Here is a 17,906-nt window from a genome sequence, read left to right as displayed (position 1 = left end):
CAAGTGTAATGGCACAGCAATATACCTATTTTTTTAAAACATTTTTTTAGTGTTTCATCACTTCTCTAATGATCTCAGTTTTCACTTGTATGAGCGACTAAGTGAACATGATAAGGGATTTATATTTCTACACAGTGGTGGAGGGTAAGATTATCCAAATGTGTGTGTGTGTGTGTGTGTGTGTGTGTGTGTGTGTGTGTGTGTGTGTGTGTGTGTGTGTGTGTGTGTGCAGACATGAATGTTCATCCATGAGTGTGCATCTCATATGCAGATAGAGGCAGCGTGTGGCCACACTTCAGAGAGATGTGAGGCGCAGTCACTGGGCTTGAAATCAAGCAGAGTGAAGATTGTTTATGGACTGCCAAAAGTAATTAATCTCCCCTCTCTATGAAAATTAATCGGATTAAAGGTTCTTTTGGCCCAGTGAATCTGTCTCCATGTAATGTGTGGACATTGGATCTCTGGCTGCTCCTCTGTCCCACTTTGTACCCATAATGCTAGTCCTATATGCTGGATTCACTGGCTTTCCCACAACAATGGGCAGCACAGTGGCTCTGTGTAATCACATTCTCCTGCTTGTCTGAATACTTGTCTTTCACGGTGGGGACATAGCATTGGCCACTTCAACAGTATCATATTCTGACTTTTGATAGAGATGCTGAGGCGCTGTGAGCGATTTGCTGATTTGAGTGTCATCTGTGTGTCTCTGGCCGCGGGTTAAACACATGTTCACATGATGAGTTGACCTTTTCAGCAGTACTCAGATGACTATTCTGTACCCCGCGTAGTCTCCACATATACTCCAAAATATTCACTGGATAGCTTAGTTGCTGCTTGCTCGATTCCTTAAACCATTCCAATTCCTTTCCTCTACTCATACATACCCACACACACAGTTTATAGCAGCGCTCTTGCTGGAATGCAAATACAGTGTATGTTAGATAGTAAGGCCCTGACATTACTAATATATTCGTCATGTCCGAGGCTGACTTAGTCATACTCAAACATTTAAAATTACTAAAGGTTTAGGCTCCTCTAGCAGCCGTTGGAGGCTTTAATGTTCATTACACCACAGTACAAAGAAACGGAGAACAGCATACTGATGATTTGGTTCGTCTTGGAGCCTTACCAGGTGTAGGACTTAAAGAAATGGTTCAATATTTCGGGAAACAAATGTATTTTCCTCTCTTTTCGAGAGTGAAATGAGAAGATCTATGTCAATTTCATGTCTGTACAATAAGCACAGAGCTGGATAAAAAAGGCATCTACCAACACCTCTAAAGCTCACTAATTAACATGTATCATGTCTTTAAATGTGAACACAGACAGAGATGTAAAAATTATGATATGTGAATGTAGAGAAAGTTACCTCTTGGATGTGTTACTTGGCAAAAAATACAGAGAGAGACACTACAGAGGAGTGTTGGGCATATGGATAAATAATTGTTTGCCAACAAATATTTACAGCACAGTACTTGCCTTAAAATCTGACCCTTCAACATAAAACACTTGCAAAGCTTATTGCTTGAACATTTTGAATTTTGCACTGGATACATCCATGTTTATGAACAGACTTCCTCTCTGTTGTTGGTGTTTTTATGTTTTTTGATACATTACGGCCACCTGTTGAAGCCATTGGCTGGAATGTGTATTGTGTCACCCGTTTGTGCGTACATGTGCGTCTTTGTGCACATGCATAAGACAAACAAAATGGGGACCCACTCATAGAAAACTGTTCCAAAGTGCTACTAGAGGTCAAAAACTCCACAGGGAACCTTTAAAAAACAGACATGAGATTAATATTAATCTTCTCATGTCACTCTCTGAAATAAGTTTATAAAGCATCTTTTATGTCTCTTTAGTTGCTGGGTGTTTTATTTTCTTTACCAGATAGTTGTTCCTTGATGTCTGCTGTTTGGTTGGTTTTAATTTAGTTTTAGTTTTAGTCTTTTGACAAAAAAAGGTATTAGTTTTAGTCAAATTTTAGTCTTTTGATTTTTGTTTTAGTCTAGTTTTAGTCAACAAAAACCTAAGACATTTTAGTCTCGTTTTCATCAGTGATGTTAGTCTCATTTTCACCATACATTTTTAATTTTAAGTGTTCAGTGCATTTTGAGGCTACAGGTGTCACCATCTTGGTGTCCAGTTACCATGGTTACAGTTGTCTCTTGCAAGGTGTCCTCTGCTCTGCCGTAGTACAGACTTACTCACCTCAGTAAATTCAGTTAGCATTTCCAAACTCTGTCTGTTTGAACAGAACCGCTCTCTCTCTAATCCAATCTAGTAACGCTGTTCCTGCTAACCCAGCATTACTGCAGCTGGCTGTGCTGTTCAGTGCAGAGCAGTGTGTCATCCAGAAGCTGGATTCACTCACTTGTTCACTAAAATACCGTTAATTTTCTGGATTTAGTTTGAGAGGAGACTCTATATTGTCAGATAACATCAATACTGTGATCTTTGTTTAGCAAACATTTAGAGGAGGATTTAGATCGAGCACCAACATCAATCCTGGAATTTACTCACTCCTCCTGACAGCAACACTACAGATAGCTGTCTGACATTAACGTTAATGTTATCTACACCCCCACAGTACTTAATAGTTACATTACCTTATCTTTTTATTAATGTTGTCCTACCACCTGCATGTTTTCATAGTTTGCCTTGGCTGTTTTGGTGCCGCCAAATGAATTTAGTACATAAATCTGTTTCTTCCAAGAACAGACAGAGACATAAGTTTGAAAGGCGTTTCTTACTAATAGTAGAGCAACAGGTGAAGCGGCTAAATCATCTTCTGTGCAAAAGATAGTTTGGGGAGCACAGGAAACTGTTTTACTTATCAGGAGCTACGGTTAGTGATTCCACAGACAAACATTTTGAGCAAGGAGGTCAGTTCGACCGACTTTCACATTATTTAGTTTTTATTCATTGACAAAAAATGTAATACATTTCATCATACGTCTCGTTTTCAAAGATTACCTTTTTGATTAGTTTGTCTTCTTTTCATTCTGAAAAACAGGTCAGCAAAAAATATTTTTCCTCACAGTTTTCATTGATGAAATAAGGACTGGTGCTAAGCAGATAGTTTACCTTAGATTTATCAGATCCAGAAAGGCCTTTGTCATCAACAAGGTGTTTCTGTCTGCAGAATGGGATGTTTCTTCTGCTTTCACATCATTCTGAGTAAACACTAAAACACTGTGTGTGAAAATCCCAGGAGATCAGCAAAATACTCAAACCAGCCCATCTGGCACCAACAATCATGCCACAGTCAAAGTCACTGAGATCATTTTTTCCTCATTCCAATGTTTGATGTGAACTTTAACTGAAGCTCCTGACCTGTATCTGCAGGATTTTATGCATTGCACTGCTGCCACATGATTGGATGATTGGATAACTGCATGAATAAACAGGTGTACATGTGTTCCTAATAAAGTAATTGGTAATTGTAAATTTTGGTCCATGATTTTTTGATTGACAACTGTTTCAGTCTCATGGTGGCTGCCCTTAATAAATAAATAAATAAATAGATAGATACAAATTATCAGATAGAAAATTGGTCTCCATTGACAAAATAAGGATTTTTTTGGCTCTGGTAACTCACAAACATGGCAGCTAGAAACTGAAGCTTCACACAAATTATGTCCCTTCAGAAGGCAGTGGGTGATGTTACAGATTCACGGACATGTGTTTCTACATGCTGGAATTGGAAAGAAGTAGGTTATTTGCTTGGGAGGAAACATTCCTTTAAGGAAAGCTTGCTCGGTAATAATCACACTGTTGATGCACATGGGATTAAAAATCACAGAGGCACTCTGCTAAAACCTCCATTACCAGCCCTCCTCTAGTAATGCCATCTCTACAGGGCATATGTCTACAAAAACATTATACAAATAATGTTTACTTTCTTCGCTCACTGTCAATACTGTGAGCGCATTCATTTTTAAATTGGTTGAGCAAGGTGAAAATAAATTGTGTTTTATTGTGGTTAATTCCCCTTCCCCAGGCACCTGCAGCTGACACGTCAACAACCATCAGGCAGAATGTCATATGGATCTATTGACGGAGGCTCCTTTGGCAGTCGCAACCCATTTGGAGGTCCTGTGAGGCAGGGCTACCAGCCAGTAGGTAAGGATAAGTATTGATTTCTTCATGGTCTCATTAAAATGTCATTTTGTGCTGCCCTTTGAGAAGTCCTACATGAAGCATTTTACAACAATTAAGGTTTATCATTTAAATTTGAGACACTGGTATAACTATCATACATTTATCACTTCATCTAAACTGATATTCATCAGTTTAGAAAAACACAAAAGATAAAGTGAGTTTCAAGAAGAGATTTAAAAGTGGATATTGAGTTTGCATGTCTTATATCCTCAGGCAGTGAGTGCCACAGCTGAAGGGCTTGGACAGCAAAGGCCTGGTCACCTTTTGTACTAAATCAAGATTTTTGAACCATTAGTAGGGCCATGGGCCATGGTGTAATTGTAATTACTTTTCATCTGAAGTCATTCAATGGCAAGAAATTATTGAACATCCAGTACTTAATTTCATCAAGGAAGGACCTAATAGATGACACATTGGTGGTACCAGGCTTTATTGGGACGTACAGTTACGTATTGTCCGCATAGAAACGAACATCAATATTGTGTCTTAGCATGGTTTGCCTCAAGGTTAGCATGTGCAGTATATGGAGTAATAAATAAAAGGGGAGCGGGAATAGACCCTCATGGGACCCCACAAAAGAGAGTAGCACATACACATGCGAAGATATATCATACTTCTTATTGCAGTGATAACTGGAGAGGGAAGGACCCAAAAAGGGCTTGTAGGTGGTGACCGTTGTTTTTTAATCTTGTGTCCTTGTATTTGTACTTTGTGTGTGTGTTTTTGTTGACAGTTATACAATCTCTTATGGCATCTTTGCAGTAAGCACCTTTTTTTGAATTTTGTGACGTTAACAGGTAGAAGGTATTGTTTCTTCTGAAAATTTGCTGTCAGGAATGAGGATTTGACCAATGAAATCTGTGTCCCATAAATTATAACTTGAGCGAGGCCAAGAGATTTGAATTTGCAGAGTTTATCGTTGCTCAGTCTACCAAGTCTACCAACTACATAGTCTATCTTAAATACTTATTACAAAAAAAGCCGACAGATAAATGTGAATGACAGCAACAGGAGAGAGTTCTCCTTTCGCTCATATACAGCAAAGATTTAGAGGCTCTGTAAACATATAAAAACATGATCCTCTCTCAAACATACTGCCAGTCAGTTTAACTCACCAACTTCTTGTCTCCTCACCAAGACTAAATGAACCCAATACTTTTTTCTTTTCATACAAAGCATGAAAGGCAAAATATCATAATTGCTAAAAGAGTTTTTAACTGTGCTGAGCAGATGCGTTTTTTGCCACTTAGGGCAGCAGAACATAAACTATAAACTAATATTGACATATTATCACCTCACCTTCATTTGGCGTTGTATCTTTGGCAAAATGATGAATTTAAGTCCATTATTCATTCAGCTCAGTTTCAGTTTCGGTTTTGTCTTCACTGACTCCTGAGGGAGATATATGGCTCTTTAGCTGCTAAATGCCCCACTATGTTCACCAGCTATTGGATAACCCTTTACGTCTGCTGTTTGGTGCCGAGAAGGTAGTGTACAGTGAGTTTAGAGCTTTTTCTCGGAAAACAGCTGCCTGACTGCTAAGGGGGAACTGAGTTTGTCACTATGAAAAAACACCTTTTACATAACTAATTGGAGCCCTCATTTATATAAGATTATTGATTAGTACAGCTTTGATGTTAGGGCAAGATGGTGACCTGAAAAAGTCATTACTGACTTGAAGCTGACTTGAGATGGAACAGGTTGACTTTTTCTTAACTTAATTGTGCCTTGTGAAGTTTTCACATGAAAAGACAACAGTTGTGTTTACTTTTAGAGTAACTAATAGGACTGTATTGAATGTAGACTTACCAGGCACAAAAATGCAATTATCCAATCAGCCAATCATATGATAGCAGTGCAATGCATAAAATCCTGCGGATACAAGTCAGAAGCTTCAGTTCATGTTCACATCAAACATCAGAATGATGAAAAAATGTGACCTCAGTGACTTTGACTGTGGTGTGATTGTTGGTGCCAGATGGACTGGTTTGAGTATTTATGAGAACTCTGAGGCTGCACTGGGCACAGGCTCACCAAAACTGGACAGCTGAAGACTGGAAAATGTAGCCTGGTCTGATGAATCTGGATTTCTGCTGAGGCACACAGATGGCAGGGTCAGAATTTGGTGTCAACAGCATGAATCCGTGGACCCAGCCTGCCTTATGTCAACAGTCCAGGGTGGTGGAGGTGGTGTAATGGAGTGGGGAATGTTTTCTCGGCACAACTCTGGCCCTTTTAACTAAAAACAAATTAATTATTCTTTTGTTGCTGTTTTGCAACTGATTAGTTTACATTATAGCTTCTTTACGCCAGATAATTTTTGTACCAAGATTGACAACATATGCAAGAAAGAGATAATAGAATCTCATCAACTGCAGAATAAAAACAGGAAATAACCAATAAAGATATTCTGTATTGAAGAAGCTTCATATCATCAACTTCTCCCAGGATGAACAGCAGCAGCACTCACTCCAAAGCATGTTATTGGTATCAACTGCATGTCAACATTGTGGCTTTATGAAAGTTTGCATGGATTTAAGTCACCCACTTTTCCTACTTATAAGCAAGTAATCAGAGTCAGGTGTCACAACACATTTATTATTCATACATAAATGAATAATTCAAGCAATCAACACTACATGTACATGAGTAAAATTATACATACAAATATGACAATTACATGCAAAAAAGTGCAAAAATAAGTGCTGCACAAACCAGTTTCCATGTGTTCATGTGAGTTTTTGTGTGAACTCTCCATTTCCTCCATTTCTATATATTTACCTATGTGTATCCAAAACTTGGTGTTAATATGCATGCTTGTGTGTGTGTGTGTTTGTGAGTCTCTGTGTGTGTGTTTGTGTGTGAGTGTGTGCGCGTGTGTGTGTGTGCGTGCGTGCGCGCATGTGTGTGTTTGTGTGTGTTCTTGCGCAGAGGTCACGGGTTTTCATAAGGGTTAAGCACTGTGAAAAGCGGTTTCATTGGATTTGATCCTCTCCTTGCTTTCATTAGCCCTGTTATAGGGTATGAGAAAGACAGAACCCCAGAGGTAAAACACGTTCCCGGCCCAACTGTAGGTGTGGGTATGCATGTGTGTGTGTTTTTAGAGGGAGGATGACAGACAGATGAAGAAAGACTCAGGGCAGTCATCAGAGAAGAATAGATGGCAAGGACAATGAACTAATGTGTCATGATATTTTGGCAGGACAAAGAGCATTTGTACAGCTCTGGAATATCCATGTACATTCATGAGAAACATAAATTCTGTTTGGTTTTGATTTGTTTTGTTCTTTTGTATTTTTGCATTAATAAAAATTGATAAAATCATCAGCTGAAATGACACACATGTGTCACTTCACCTCAAAATACACAAAGAAATTCACCAAATGCATTCCAGATCATTTCAAAGTGTGTCTACCGAACATTTAATAGTATTGTATCCCATTTAGCGCTCATTATTTAGAGCATAAGAATGAGAACCACACTTACTACTGTCCATATGCACTCACTGTGTACCAAACTTGCCTATGCAAGATGGCATATGAAAGCAAGGCCTTAAATGAAATTAATTTTTTTTACATACGCTGTGTTATCCGTTATCAAATTTGTGTTTGATATGTCTTTGTGTCTCTTGGGCATACAAGTGATAATATAGATTTTTCAACTGATTTAACACTGTACTGAAGAGATTTTTGAGACCTAGAGGGCTGAAAGATTCCAAAATGAACTAACAGAAACAAAGCCCTCACACGTCTTCAGCTAATCAAATGTGATAGCAAACAGTTGCCTTCTTACACAATATTGCAGTGGTGTCTCTGGTCACCTAATGAATGTTGATCTAATATTCACTGGCCTTTTAGCTCAAGTGTCCATACTCTTAACACGTGCATAGAGCTGCGGAGTCGAATGTCAATACTCAGTGGGGTTTGACCCTTCAAATGACCCTATTCATGCACTCTACTACACCAAAGTATTGGTGAAGGTGTGGTCAATCTCTTTGCAAGATCATGATCTGCTCTCATTTTTGAAATTCACACTGACTGGTATCCGATTTTGTGCAGGGTGAGTTGATCTGTGAGTTACAGCCTACAGTATTTGAGTTGCTTTCAAAACTACAGGTCTCAACCTTGTTTGGAAGACCTCTGCTCTCATGACTGGTAACATTGACCATCCGTCACAACCTCCAGTCAACACATGCCAAAAGATGACCTAATAACTGGTATACCCTGAGCTTCACTGGACATTTAGGGCTGATTAAATTTGTGGCTATGACTGTGTTCTGGCACTCACAAACACAAAGAGAGCTGCATCCCACCTACAGCACAGGTACCCATACAGGCCATTCATTAACAGGGACATAAATCTGCTTTTAGTGATGACCAAATCAAACTGTCAGCCTCCGTATCTAGCAGGGACTTGGCTGCTATTGGCTGGTTAGCTGATTACCTGCTCCACAAGTATTCAAGCCATTTGTTAGTGGTCAGTCAGTTCCCTCTTTTTCCATATCTCTGTTTCCATATCTCTGTCCATCAGTCAGTAAATAACCACGCAACCATGCATCACACAAACATTTCCCAAACCAACTACTGACAACTCATCTGTTGCATTTTTAGCTACGCTAGCTGCATTGTCCAATGGAGTTGTGAAGTGGAAGGGGCTGATGTTTTTTTTTTTTTTTTTTTTTTTTTGCTTGTTTGTTTGTTTTTTCAATTCTGTATTTATTTCAACTTAGGTTTTGAGAAATTTTGTGGAAACTTTTGCATGGCAAATCTAAATCATACAATACCCATGGGTCTTAGCTGTTTTTTGCACCTTGGGAGAAGTGATCCAACTGTGAGTCATGTAAAATTGTCTATGGGAAAAATGAATGGCACTTTGCAACTCTATAGATGGCAATGTCAATCAGTCGGTCCCCCACTTTTGTCCAGACTAAAATATCTAAAATCTATCTATCTCTTGTCCTGAAATTTGGCGCAGACATTCATGTTCCTCTCAGGATTAATCACTGTGATGATCCCTTAACTTTTCATGTAGAACCATCATCAGATGAAAATTTTCCCAAAACCTTAGTTTACGACCAAATACTTGCAAATCAATTGACATTCCCACCAGCCTCATCTGTACTCCATGTTTAATTAGCAAATGTTAGCATGCTAACTTGCTAAACTAAGATGGCGAACAGGGTTAACATTATGCTTGCTTAAGGTCAGCATCTTAGCATTGTTATTGTGTCATTTGATTATAGTTTCACAGATTTTAGTCATCTAAACCATGATTGTTACATCACATTTAGAATGGATGACTTTTCCTTGTTTAGGTGTTAGATGTTATTTCCAGCTACTCACACAGGCTGTGTAATGAGTGTGCCTTCTAACTATGTAAAACTTAATTGACATTTCGGTTTTTATAGTTGGACACTGAAGTAATTCCTGAGAACATGTATGCAGCAGTGTGGTTCAGGCAATCACAACCTCAGGCAATTTATGAAGAAACTGAAATTACTGAGCAGAAAATGTAGTGCAATTCATTTGGCATTTCAGCGCCAAACAAATTTGTCCTTATCTGTCTGCTTCCTACTGTGCATTTTCTAGCAACATATACAAATGCTTATTCGTACCAATCATGTTTAACACTCAAGGTGAGTAACTGGCACAAGTCATTAAGCTGCAGTTCAGATAAACTGTAAAGGAAAAAAGGGTGGGTGTGTCAGAGAAAAACAGAAGTGACATATGCTTTTTGTCTCTGGACTTCAGCATACTGTACTCATATGGGGGCTGTGAAATACTCCATTTCACTTAGTCTGTCAGTCAGCTTCTCTCTTCCAGTCGTCTCTATTGTGGGCAGACAGATTGGAGCCTCAGTCACCAGAAAGGGGGTCTTTGATCACAGTGAAGCCCGAGTACATCATGAGGGATATGATTGGTGGTGGTGGGATGGGGGGGGGTAAAGCTGAAGCCTGTCAGATTTACTGTTTGTTACTTGGGCTGATCTGAAGGGGAGCTCAGGAAGTGATCAAAGCCCAGGTTAAGTCTGTAATAGAGCTGTCGTTTAGCCTAATCTCTCTCCTCCCTCTCCCAGCAGAAGCTCTCAACCCCTCAACCCTGCTCTCTGAGAGGTGGCGTGTCAGCTCCAGCACAGCTGACTGTCTCATTCAGGATGATAGGACAACATGGTTTTAATATTGTCACATATTGACATGCCATTTGTTGTTTTTATTGAATGCTGTATTGAAAATGGAAAAGGTGAAATAGCTCACAATTTTATTCTTGACAGTTTACAGTCACAGCTGTCACAGTAGTGTTTTTTATAGTTTAAACATAGTGCATTTTTGAAGATACTCTCACTCTTTTTTTTCTCACCCAATTGATCTAATCCCACAATACCCTCCCAGCTGGAAAATGAATGAATGAAACCCAACTATACTGTATAGTGAACTGTATTGAGTTTAAAAACAGTGAGTCTTGGGGATATGTGTCTAAAATGTTGCATAGACAATAAGGACCAGACAGAGAAGACAGGAGACAAGACAAGAAAAGAAAAGAAAAAAATATAACCTCTCTAAGGAAGGGTAATATGTACCATATAAAATTACAAAGTTTTATGTATTTTGGTTAGAAATTGCTTGTTGACATTTTAGAGCATGACTTAACACCTGCCCTCTTTGGTTGAAATATTCAAACCTATTTTACCTCTGACCCCACCCAGTTTAATTGATGGCTGTGGTCAAAAGTGTCAAATCAAATTTTATCTATGTAGCCCAACATCACAAATCACAAATTTGCCCCAAGGAGGTATACAATTTGTACAGCATTACAACACCCTCTGTATTTAGACCCTCTAATTGGACAAGGAAAAACTCCCAAAAAATACCCTTCAAAAAAAATGGAAGAAACCTAAGGAAGAGCAACTGAGAAGAGATCCCTCTTCCAGGACAGACGGACATGCAATAGATGTTGTGTGTAAACTAGCCACGTAGTGGATTTACAGCTTCAACAATCAGGATGACAACATTATAGATTGTACACATATGTGAAGAATATGGTCCAGGAGGATATCAAGCAACCTCCAGGTGCAGCCAACAGATAGGACCCGAGCCACATGACCTTCTCTCTACCATGGAGACCTGGAATGAGGACAGACTAAAGAAATATGCAAAAGGCACACACAAGCACACCATTCACGTGTACAGGACAGAGGGAAACACACAGTGGGAGAGAGAGACCTGAATAACATGCACACAGGTAAGAGAGAGACAAGAGGAGAAACCGAATCTCCTGGAGGACAAAAGATCCAGACCCAAAACATCTGGAATGAGGCATCAGGGGAGAGAGAGAGGTCCCGGGACAGCCGATGGTCCAGCACAGAGAGCCTGTTCGAAAAGAGAGGATGGGGAGGAGAACATCAGGGGTTGGAAAGAGAGAAAGAGAGAGAGAGAGAGATGCACACAGCCTGGATGCTTGTGTACTTGAGGGATGAAACAAACAAAGGGTTAGAGAGATGCAGTGGTTATCAGAAAGTTTACAGTAATCTCATCTCGGCAGGGCAACAAGGACTGTACTGTACGTACTAGGTTTAATGGATTCATTGAGACTGAGACTGACCCGCTGGCAGGAGAATGGTAACAGGTACCAGGACTGAAGTAATCAAAGAATAAGCCACAAACTTAAAATTAAGGCATAAAGATGAGTTTTAAGTTTGGATTTAAAGGTCACAGAGTCAGACATTCTAATGTCAGCAGGGAGGTTGTTTCAGAGGCAGGGACTACATTAGGAAAAGGCCCTGAAGACTACAGACTTCTTTTTAACTCTAAGAGATGAGAGAAGAGGGCCAAGAACAGAGCTCTGGGGTCCTACTGATGTAGGAGTATTATAGGAAACACGCTGTGTTCTTTCAGATAAGTTAGACTTTAATCATGTGAGAGCCAGGCCAGAGACGCCGTAATGGTTTTCCCAATCACTCTAGGAGTATACAAAGATGTATGGTATCAAAAGGTATCCAAACTGAGATCGACTAAGAGAAGCACAGAGGTGGAGTCTGAATCCATGGTAAGCAGAAGATCATAGAAGTCTTCCACAAAACACTGAGGCTTATCACAAACTTTAAAGCCCTTACTCACCATTGCTTGTTGTATGCCTGGATTGTATGGTCTGCCTTGTCCACCCATAGACTTCACCACTGACATATTTTTATTTATATTGCTATTCTCGGTCTGCTTCCATGAAATCTACTGATCTAAAGAACATTCTTCAATGGGCAATAACTTCTATGGGAAGTTATTTTCTTTACTCCAAGGAACTTTACCCTACTGTTTGTTACTAAGGTCAGTACTGAGTTTGGAAAAAGGGCATTTAAGTATGCTGCACCCTCTGCCTGGAATCAGTTGCAAAATTACTTCAATCTCAAAGAGCTGATCTCACTGGATGCATTTCCATTAATCTTAAATGACTTGGGGGCAGGCACATCTGGCTGTAGATGTTTTGTTTGATTCATATAGCCCCCGTTTGATCCCTGATGTTGATGACTTGAGGAATAGTTGATGAATATTTTTGTTATTTTAAGTTTCGCTAATTTATTCTTCATTTTTATTGTAAATTTTTATATGTATGTCTGTAACCCTGTTTATTGTGCTGCTTCCTGTCTTGGCAAGGATGCCCTTGTAAAAGAGATTTTAAAATAAAGGTTAGAAAAAAAAAAAGTAGGTGAAGATTGAAGCAAAGTTTGAAGCAGATTGAAAAGGTTCAAAAAGATTACTGTTAGATATATATGGGCTGAAAGCTGAAAGCAAAACAACTCATTCTAGTACTTTTGAAAAGAATGGAAGGTTAGAGACTGGTCAATAATTATTAAGACCCTGGATCAAGGTGTGGTTTCTTAAGTAATATTCAGTAATATTCAGGTTTGTAGGTCCCAAAACTTGCCAGAGATCCTTGGAAAGTTTCACTGGTAGAGGATTGAGGAGGTAGGTAGTAGGTTTTGAGGCCAACAGAAGCTTATACAATAACTTCCGAGATATAGTTTCAATATAGTATTATTTATTGAAACAATCTGGGACTATCTGGGATTCAACATAATGCTCAACTAGAAATGAGGAATGTATCTAATCTCATCTACTTTTACTGTATAAAAAGCCTAAAAAATCATTAACGGCGAGCAGCCAAGATATGGTTGCTTTTGAGTAAGTTTGGTGTAGTGAAGACACCCCTCTTTTTCACCACAAATACCACTAGGAGACAAACGGTGGGTTTCAATTAAAGCTTTGCAGCCTTTCTGGACCCACCAAGTGACCTTCTCACCTTTTTATAATAAACTTTTCAGACATGCTCAGGACTTTTCAGAAGAACTTCTCACCTTACAATAATGGTGTCAAAAGTAACATACACTAGACCTGGCACTACCATCTTCAACCTGGAGGGACCGATGATTTTATCTGATAGCGAAACTAATGACAAGACACAAACTCTCTTTACAACCTTTTGGAGTCAACTTAGCAGTGGATTTCATGAGGAGGACAAGACAAGATAAAAATGTTTGTGGAACTGAAACAGAGACTTCATTAAACATTAGATTAAACTTTAAATTGGCAGAATTAAGAATATGATAATTAGCAGCCTTCCTCTCTCCCTCCCTCTCTCTTTAAATTTACATAGACCCCATACTTACACAAACACAACACTAAGAGCTGTCTCTAAGGAGATCCTCAACAGGCACATCATATATTGCCAATAACATACCCAATTGACATCTTACTGACTTTCTCTTTGTTTGAAGTACATGTCTGTATGTAGTCAGCACCGAACTACTGCGAAAGGGGCCAGCACCGACCTGACGCCACAGAGCAGGCTAAACTTTACTTTTACTGCCTTTGATAAGCACTGATATTGCATAGTGCTCTGAATGATTAACTTTTATGCCCCAAATAAATTATTAATTCCCCCTATTGTTATCTCTGATTATCCTAATTAGCACAATTTATGTCACTATCGCGAAACTAAGTGATCAATTCATTTTATCTTTCAAAGATCAATTTCATTCATCTGTTTGATTCTGACCTAATAACTTTGTTCATTGCTAATGCTCCCTTTATTCTGTTGCTTATAGACATTTAGTTACAATAAATATCCTAATTTTTCGTCAAGTCTTGTCTGGTATGTTCCTTTAAGGCCGAAACACAAGATCCCTAAATCTAAAGCGTGGCCTTTGTTCTGCTATAGTGGCCACAGTGTCAAAAACAAATCTAAGATTGTGTTTGTTTGATTGAGCGAGAGAAATATGCTGCTCTAGCAGCGGACAGAGCATACTTGTAATTCAGTACACACTTGTGCCACTGGAGGTGGAAGCCAGTTGCCCTCCAATCTCCTGCAGGCCTGCTCAAGAACACGTGATTCTTCAGTTTACCGTGGTGTAGACCTCTTTGGCTGTGTCGTTTTGGTAGTACAGTAAGAGGTGCAACTGAATCGAGGAGACTACCCAGAGCTGTTTTTAAGTCATCAGTCCAATTTTCAAAAGGACCTGTCACTACAGTGACAGTGCTCTTACCAAGAGCAGTTAATGTTAATGGACAAGTGTGTCGAGTGGTAAGTACATTTGCACCAATGTTAGGAGGACAGGCTAGTATCGCTTCACATGTGGTAAGAAGGTGATCTGACATAACAGATGTGATGGGGGAGACAGTGAGATCAGAAACCACTATCCTGCAAGATAGAGTCAAGTCAAGCGTGTTAACACTGCAGCAAGTAGTTTCAATAAGTTCGTACCTTATTCATGTGAATGTTGAAATCACCTATAATTAAAAAGTAATTAGAATGAGTAACAAGGTCTGACTTGTGAATAAGAGTCTGTAAAGTACCACAAGATAATTGGAATGGTTAAAGCCTGTTGTATAAATTAATTTATAACTGATAGCAATAATTTTATCACAAGATCTTCAAAAGAATTAAATGTAATATTAAGTTTGGAAGTTATTGAAAATACTCTTGTAGATTAATTCAGTGCCCCCACCCTGTTTTGTAGCCTGAGCAACATGGCCATTGGTATACTCAGATGGGGAAGATTCATTTAATAATAAGAAAACATTCGATTTAACGTTTGGTTTCAAATAAACCAATTATATCCAGATTATGCTGAAGAATTAAATCATTTATCAGCATGGTTTTAGTAGATAATGATCTGATATTTATAAAACAACATTTGAAGCTCTTGTTGAGGGTTGGAGCATTCAGTTGAATGCCAATCTGTGGAACTACATTTAGATGATATATTAAGAATTAGACATCCTGTATTTTAGTAGAAAGTTTTGGTGTCTTACGCATGTCGCGGTGTGAATTTTATTTGAGTGGATTTGTTTTGTGGTAAACTTAACCTGAGGTGGGGATGATAATTAGTTATTGGGGATTCACATATTCAGGGAACTTTTAAATAATAGAGCGAGGGAGGGAGACAATCTCAATGTTATAGACAGGGCTACCAGTCTGATAGTCTAGACTGATAGGATTTCCCTAACTGGACATATTAACTAAGATAGTGGACTCCAGAACTGCACAAGTTATGAACCTAGCAGGTTCTCTAATCACCTTCAACCTGCCGAGCACTAAGTCCCTAATATCACACCTGATTTAAACACTTATCTATACATAGGAAGCACCCATCCCGACATCAGATTTGGGGATTGTGTCCAAAGCTAGATATCCGAAAAACCTCTCTGTTTCACACCGGAAATGGCCAAGTGTGTAGAGGTGTTTTATTAGGCAGGTGTTTTATTTAAATGTCACTGTCAAACTATTTTTTACTTTTTTATTTTTCTGACAGCTACTTCTGTCAGTTATTTTTTGTACAACCAAGTACAACACAATCAATACCTTTGAGGACATACTGTTCTAAAGTGTGCACCATCATCCCTATCTTTTCCCTCTTCTATGACAGCAGGGTTTAGGCCCCACCTTTGAATGTGATCACTGGAACAGCTATAAACAACCTTCCCCTTGTACATGGTAAGGCAACTCTTCAAATGAACTGTCTTGTTTCAGGCACTTATGTCCTAGAAATCAGATAAAATTCAGCTCAACTTCTTCTACTTCACTCGTATATTTAAAAAAAAAATTGCTAAAATAAAATAGCCAAATTAAAATTTCTCCTTTATTACACTGACCATGTTCATGTATCTAAACAGAAAGGTAAATTTATTGGGTTAAATTTGAAGAAGTAAACACAATGTATTTGAATTTTCCACTATTTTAGCCATCCTGTTTGCATGGCTCTTAGGACAATGTAGGTTGGTTGATACACCATTTTTGTCCAGACCTAAAATATCTAAATATCTTTACATCTATAGCTTTACAGAGCTGCTTGCATGGCTGTAGAGTCTTGTTCCATGTAAATGCAGTTCTCCAAAAAGACACAGAGTTGTAGATGGTAACAAATGTATTGTATCAATAGATATCTATTTATGAAAGGTGGACAAGGATGATTTGTCGTTCATATTTTTTCCTCTGTACACCCAGTCTTAGCAATCAATGGACATTTATATTTTGGGAAAAATGAGAATGTTCTTTGACTTTTTTTTTTTAATTCCTTATTTTTTTGACTATTGAGCCAGAGTTATTGTTCTGCAGGACTTCCAACATAGATAGGTGTATGGAGAGGAGGGATCATATTATGGCATCTGCAAATAAATTTGTTTTTATCAATTATGGTTGGGTGTCTAAAATGTGAAAAAATTAGGGGAAACATGCCAATTTTATCTTCTTTGCAGACCCCAAGGTAACGTCTTAACATGTCTTATTTTTTATGACCAAAGGTATTCAGTTTACACTTAACAGTATATGACAAAGAGAAGCAGCAAATCCTACCATTTTATAACCTGGAACCTGAGACTTTCTGGCATTTTTATTCAGTATTTTGATAATTAATTAATTATCAAAATATTTACCAACTATCATACTGTTGAATAACTAGTCAGTTAATCGACTAATTGTTTCAGCTCTAGTTCCAGCATGAGTTGTCGTTTTGACACTCAGTTCCTTGTGAGGACAGTGAAGACATGATGACAACTGTAATTGTTGTCTTTGCTCGACAGCAGCCTCTCAACTCCCCCCCATATAAGTTTAAGGAGTCTCACCTAGTATTCTGTAGCAGACAGCAGAGTACTGGGTGTTAGACCTGACCCATGGATGTGTCCACATTGTTAGTTCCCAGTGATGAGCTCTGTGGAGACACAGCCCTGCTTATTAAGCTTGAATGAAACAAGAGGGTGGACTGGGTGTGACAGTGCTGTGATGAGCACTTGCTCCTCTAACTCCATGCACTGTTGATGGGCAGTAAGTGGCCAAAGTTGCCAATGTGTTTGACAGCCACACATGGATTAATAGACCAGCTGAGGCGCCATTGATCTCAAGTCCAGCCTTGGTAGACCCCTGCATCTTCATATAAGGACTTTTGTTGACTCTGGCTTCACTTTGCCCTATTCGCTGTCCATCTGAGTAGCTCTGAAGCTATTGATACCACTGGGTTGCAGAACAATCTGGTGCTTTGTGAACCTTTCTGGTAGACTGCATGATTTTTGACTCTGGAATTGTTATGTTATCTGCTGTAACAAAGACACCATAAATTGCAGGATTAAGACATTTTCTAAGTTAGTCTATATAAGCATAACATACTGACCAGATCTGCTGATCTTTGGTGATGTTTGGTAAAATGTTTTGTGAACAAGTTTTGACGTACAACAATTACTTGAGTTACAAGTGAGACAT

At 38.8% G+C, this 17,906-nt stretch overlaps 1 protein-coding gene across 2 annotated transcripts in view; it reads left to right on the top strand.

The window, feature by feature from the left end:
- tsnare1 (T-SNARE Domain Containing 1) overlaps positions 1-17,906 on the top strand; it is a 178,246-nt gene that overhangs the window by 35,060 nt on the left and 125,280 nt on the right. For both annotated transcript variants that reach the window (XM_040118152.1, XM_040118151.1), the window contains one exon: positions 4,004-4,125. In XM_040118152.1, coding sequence (XP_039974086.1) covers positions 4,041-4,125 — 85 coding nt within the window. In that variant the 5' untranslated portion in view covers positions 4,004-4,040. The remainder of the gene's footprint in view (positions 1-4,003; positions 4,126-17,906) is intronic.

This window comes from Xiphias gladius, chromosome 22, assembly GCF_016859285.1.
Source record: "Xiphias gladius isolate SHS-SW01 ecotype Sanya breed wild chromosome 22, ASM1685928v1, whole genome shotgun sequence".
Lineage (NCBI taxonomy): Eukaryota > Metazoa > Chordata > Actinopteri > Istiophoriformes > Xiphiidae > Xiphias > Xiphias gladius.
This window is presented reverse-complemented; position numbering and strand designations above follow the sequence as displayed.